This window comes from Egretta garzetta, unplaced genomic scaffold (genome assembly GCF_000687185.1).
Source record: "Egretta garzetta isolate BGI_Z169 unplaced genomic scaffold, ASM68718v1 scaffold108, whole genome shotgun sequence".
Lineage (NCBI taxonomy): Eukaryota > Metazoa > Chordata > Aves > Pelecaniformes > Ardeidae > Egretta > Egretta garzetta.
Window position 1 is genome coordinate 6,231,525 of NW_009260614.1, and position 5,873 is coordinate 6,237,397.

Here is a 5,873-nt window from a genome sequence, read left to right on the forward strand (position 1 = left end):
GGCCCCCCCGGGTACGGGGGGATGGCGGCTCTGTCCTGCCATGAGCCCGCGGAGAGGAGGACGCCAAGGCCGGCCTCTGGCAAGGGGGGAGAGAGAGAAAGAGAATGGGGAAAGGCAGAGGGGGGGAAGAAGAGAAGAAAGAAGGAGAAAGGGGATTTTAATGGGGGGCGCAGGGCCGGGGACGCGGTTCACAACGTCAACGCACATCGCATAAGGCAGGCTACACAGACGCTACCCTGCACCTTCCTCTCGCCCTCAACAACATGGGTCATGCAAACCTCCGCATGCAAAACGCCAAAAAAAATAATTAAAATAAAATGTAAAAAAACCCAAAGGAAGGGGTGGGATGGGAGCAAAAAAAAACCCAAAAATTATCCAAGAAAACCCCCAAGTCATTGGGGAGGGAGAGCTCGAAGGGAAGGAAACAACCCCCCCAAAAAACACCTGGAGTGGGGATAAAGCAAACCCTGGTGCCCGCCCGCCCCGACCAAGAAAGGGGAAGGGAAAAGGGGGGTAAAACCCAAACGAAGGGAGGAAAATGGGGGGGGGGAAAGAAAAGATGAGAGGAGGGAAGGTAGGAGGTGGGGGAGAGTAAATCAGACTGAGCCGAGGGGAAGGGGTCGAACCAAAGAGGGCTGGAGGTGATGGGGGCTGCTCACACAAAGGCATGCACATATAGAGAGATATGTTCAGGTACGTGTAGTTGTTATAAGATAGTTCAGCTTTCAGCTTAAAATAAATCAAGAAATGAGGAGGACGGCACAGAGCGACAATGAAGGGCAAGGCGGGGGGCGGGGGGCCGGGGGCAAGAAGGCGAAAAGAAACCAAAAAAAGAAAGAAGAAAAAAAAAAACCATCCAAATCAAATCAAATCAAATTAAAACAAACCAAAACCAAAACCAAAGCAAAACTTCACAAATGTCCTTGTTACTGAGATAAACGAACGTCTCTGAGCTCTTCCTGGGACACGCGTTGAGCTGTTAGCTGCGACTCTGCAGGGAACTGCTAAGTCCTCATCAGCACTCAACACAGACTTTGCTTTCTGCTTCCTTTTTTTTTTTATTCCATTATATGCTTTTTTTTTTTTTTAAGTCCCTCTTGGTTAACATCCACTTACCAAAAAAGTGGCATTTCCTCCTTTAGTAGGTAAGGTATGAAGAGAAGGGAAAAGCGGGGCAATATAAGTGCATCATTAGATTCACAAAAATGCAAGAGAGAAAGAAAGAGCGAGAGAAGGAGGAGAGACAGAGACAGAGCCAAAGAGAGGAGAAATAAAACAAACCAACTCACTTCTCCTATGGGGGGGGACAGGACCCTGGGCCACTGCCACGGCCAAGGCCCCACACCAGGCTCTCGCCGAGAGCTGGGGGGGTTTTGCCTGGCTCCGGGGTCCAGCACACAGCGGCTCCCAAATATCTGAGCTCCTCCGAGCCGCAGCCGCTGCCTGGGCTTTTCCTCCCCATCTTTGCAAACGCCGCTAGACCAAAGAGATGGGTGGAAACAGCTCCTGCACCGCTGGCCACAACCAAGCCGGCAAACCCCATCCTGGGGGGCTTTGGGGGTCTCCTTCCCCCGGCTGAAGCCCTGCGTGGGTTCCTGAGCATCCCTGGAGGGGTAAATCCTGCACAGGGCAGTGCCGAGCCCGGCCAAGGGGATCTAACAGGGTCCAGGGGGATCGGGGTGCTGCTGGGATTGTGTCACCGCACCCAGGGCTAAGCTGGGGGCCGGCAACCCCGACTCCCCACCAGCCCATCACCCCAAACATTAATCCTGGAGGATGAGGTTCTCCCTGCCCGCCCTGCCATGTCCTAATTGCTGCTTTTCTCCCCCAAAAGAGAAGCAGGCGAGGAACCAGGGTGGGAGCCTGGGGACCACCATGAAGATGCTGTGAAAAGGCCACCACGTCCCCGAGCATCCCGAGGTGGGGGACCACACAAGCTACTCTGCACCCCACCGGTGGCATGTCCCCCATCACCTCCTAGTCCCCACAGAGAAGCCACCCCCTCCAGCCGCACACCAGCCTACTGGAGCGATAATGAGGGGATCTGGGGGTATTTTTTTAGCAATCTGCTGCTGTTGCAACTGCTCCAGGGAGGGGGGAGGCTGGCGGCAATGCCCACATGGCACAAGCTGCCCTGCAAGCACTGGGGGGCACAGACACCTCTAAGGGTTCAGCTGAGCCCGTGCCCAGCCCCATGCCCAGGCAGGGGAAAATAAAAGCGGAGATGAAGAAGAAGACGAAGAAGAGGAAGAAGAAGAGAGAAAGAGAGGGGTTTCCTCTTTCCCAGGGTGGTATTTTGGTGCCAGCTGGCCACGCCGCCAGCTGGGGCTGCAGGACCTTGGGTTCCCACCCAAACCCGGGGTCTCCTGCCCAGGCGTGCAGGAAGGCAACAAAAGGAAAAGCACCCCAAATAAATCCAAATTGGCAAAGGTTCTGTGCAAAAGGGAAAACACGTGCTGGGGGCTTGCAGGGATAGGATGGCTGGGGTTGGGACACCGTCCCCTGCCCCTCGGGGACTGTGATGCCCTGGATCTGCCTCCCTCCACAGAGGAAGGTTTCAACCTTTCCCCATTGCAGCCCCCCAACATTTTCCCTGGGTTGCAGGGTTTTTTTTGTCTACCACAGCCCAAGGAGGGGCTAAACCCACACATCTCCCCAAATTTCTCGTTTCTTTTCCCATCCATCCACCCGGAAACCCCTTGCGCCCAGGATCTGCTGCCACTCCCACCCATGGGCTCTGGCTGCCGCCCCTATTTCTCACTAATTATGTTTGCCTTCGTTACCCGATCCCTAAGGGGGGACTCAAACGGAGCAGCCGTGCTTGGCCCCTGGATGGAAACGAACACAAAGTTGGAGGGCTGAAAGACACAGAAATGCATTCTACCGACGGCACGAGGAGACGGGGAAGAGAAAAGGGGGGAAGAAAGAAAAAAATATTACGTGGACAGGGGGAAAAAAAAAAAAAGAACGTAAGAGAAGAGCATGGCTTTGCAGCTAACTGGGGAAAACCATACAAATAAAAAAAATTATTATATATAGCCACCAAAAAGAGACAAAATGAAAGAGAGAGAGAGAAGGAGAGCGAGAAAGAAAGAGAAAGAAAGTCAGAAAGAAAGAGAAAATAACATTAAATCAAGCTACGGTGCTTTTCAACAGGCTCATCTGCAGAAGTGAACGTGCAGAGGTGGACAAAATACCTACCTTTGCAATTGGCAGTGACAGGAATGCGATAATAAAAAAAGAAAACAATAATCTCCACATTTGGAGGGCAGAATGGGAAAAAGACAAGGACTCTTTAGTACGGCGATCCAGACCCCTCGGCTAATCCCATTTGCTTTGCTTAGATTTTTCTTAATTATTTTAAAATTGGTCTCGTTAGCTTTTTTTTTTTTTAAATTTTAATTTTTTTTTAAATGGAAGGGTTGGGGCCGGCCGCCGAGCGGGGTGGCCGCGGCGGGGTTTGCTGGCTGGTATCTGTAACCCGGGTGCGTTGCGCTCTTAAAAAGTCGCTATAGAACATGGCAAAGTCCCGGATGACATGCAGGGAAGGCGATGGATGGAGGTGGGACACGGCGAGGGTTGTTGGGTTGTGTTGGCCCAAAGAAAACCGGAGAGAAAGAGGGGCCGGAGGTTGTGTGTGGGCAAGGAGGAGGAGGAGAGACCCGGGAGGAAGGCTGGGGAAGGCAGCAGGGATGGATGGAGACGGGACCGGGTATTTAAAAGGGAAGGCAATGCGGTGCAGCGTCCCGGAGCACCCCTTCCTCCCAGTGGCTCTGGGGGTGCTGGGGGGGGGCCACAGCTCACCCGGGGGACGGGCTGAGTCCGGAGCTTTTGGGGGGTCTGCAGGAGGCGGGGAGGGGGAGGGGGCCAGGTACCAAGGATGCTCAGCACCCATCCTGCTGGGATGCAGGTGCCTGGGTGCAGGATGGCCACAAGGTGCTTGGCTTGGGGGAGGGGAAAACCCAGCACCCAGCCGCCTCATCCTGCAACCGCGGAGGAAAACCACCCCCACGGCAGCAGGATCCGGCCGCCAGCCGAGGCAATGGGGCAGTAGCCAATTCAAGGAGGCAAAGGGCAATTTGCTCCGTGGTATCGAAGCGAGCCCGCTACCTTTGCAGTACAGAGCTGCTCGGTTATCTTCCCTTTTAAATTCCTTGTTCAAAATAGAGAAAATGGAAATACAATGTTCAGCAGTCGTAAATATTTAGAAAACACATCTGCTTTTTTTTTTTTCTTCTCCACATTAACACACACAAAAGCAAAAAATTCTAGAACAACACGACGACGACGGGGGGGGAGAAATTAAGAGAGATATATATCGTTTGCATTTCTGTACATCACAAGGGAAAAGAAAAGAAATCATGAGAAAGGAAACTAAAACAAGGAGGGGGTAAAAAAAAGCACGTTTCATTGCCCTTCCCTCCCCCTCGTCCCTGCTTCTGCTGAGCAAGAAATGGAAGTGTATATTACCGTTTGGGTTTTTTTCAAATGGGAGGCTAAAGAAAAACACAGATGGGATTAAAAAGAAAAAAAAAAAATAGAAACCAGAGAGAGAAAGAGGAGAGAGAGAGAGAAAGAGAGAGAAAGTTGTTGGAGAAAAGTCCCGCTGGTGCCGGGGAGCTGTGGGAGCTCAGCGGCCTGGGCGATGCTGGGTGCTGGGGGTGGTGGGCAGGGGGAGAGCGGGGCAAGCCGGGTGCCTGGGTGGGTGCTCGGCACCTGAACCCCCCCACGCCCCAGCCGAAACCACAGGAAAGAAGAAAGCAGAGAGCTGCCCTGAGAGGCGGGCAGGGTGCTGGGTGCTGCTGTGGGGTCCTGGGTGCTGGGCCGGGGATGGGGAGCTGGAGAGGGTGAAAGGGATGTGAGTATGGGGTGGGGGGGTCCTCACCCCATTTTCCAGGGTGCCCCTGGCCCCGCAGGCACTGGGGTGGCAGCGTTGGGTGGCAGCAGTGTTGGGTGCTACCAGCCCAGGAGCATCCCCGCAGCACCTCGCCCATGAAAATAAAGTCCCCTGGGGCAAGTGGGGACCCTTGTGCCCCCCATTAGTGGGGTTCCCCAGCATGCTGCCTTCACTCAGCCCTGCCTCCAGCCTCCCGCTAGCCACAGTGGGCTCCTTGCCACCCCAGCACTGGTTAAACTGGGGCTGGCCCCCTGGGCCCACTGGGTTAGGGCTTTGCCCCACTCAGCGTGGGAGCAGCCCCCGGGCTTCACTGGGACCCCTGGGGTGCTGAGGCAGAGCTGGGGACACCTAGCTCCGATGTCACCCGCCATGGGGATGCTGAGTTCCTAAAGCCTGAGCACCCAGCACCAAACCCCCTCCAAACCTTAGCTTGGCCTAACCCCAGTCCCCAGACTGGGCAAAAACTGGGTGCTGCACTCCTGAGTGCTGGTGCTGGCACCTTTGCACTGGGAAGGGTTGGGGCTGGAGGGGAAGCAAGAGTTTTCCAGCTTTACCCATTTCTTGGCTGTTTGGGCTCAATCCACAACCAGGGAGGTGCTGAGCCCAGCGGTGACCCTGGCTTGCCGAGCCCTTGTCCCCAGGGGGTGATATCTGCAGAGTGATGCATGGCTTTGCGGGGGGGGTGACCTGTTGGCTGCCCCAATACCTGCCCCAAGGTGATGGGCTGGCTCCCCCGGGGAGACCATACACCCAGTGGAAGGCTGATGGGTGCTGGGGGGGCTGCAGCCTGCACCCCACATCCCCCCCGTGTGTGCCCCAGCTGGGCGAGGGGGCAGTTGAGCAAGTGGGGAAAGAGGGGAGAGGAGAGCTGGGGTGGGGGGTCCTGCAGAGGGAGGAGGGGAGGGAAGAGAACGGTGATCCAAGAAAAGCCTACGTACATCCGAGGGCTCCGGGAGCGGGGCGCCGTGGCTGTGGC

General features: G+C 55.3%; 1 protein-coding gene across 1 annotated transcript in view; it reads right to left on the reverse strand.

Moving 5' to 3' along the window:
• Positions 1 to 5,873, reverse strand: part of SRRM3 (serine/arginine repetitive matrix 3) — a 33,383-nt gene that overhangs the window by 2,880 nt on the left and 24,630 nt on the right. Inside the window, exons 10-11 of the mRNA XM_035900535.1 lie at positions 5,836 to 5,866; positions 4 to 76 (exon numbers count right to left, since the gene is read on the reverse strand). Coding sequence (XP_035756428.1) covers positions 4 to 76; positions 5,836 to 5,866 — 104 coding nt within the window. The remainder of the gene's footprint in view (positions 1 to 3; positions 77 to 5,835; positions 5,867 to 5,873) is intronic.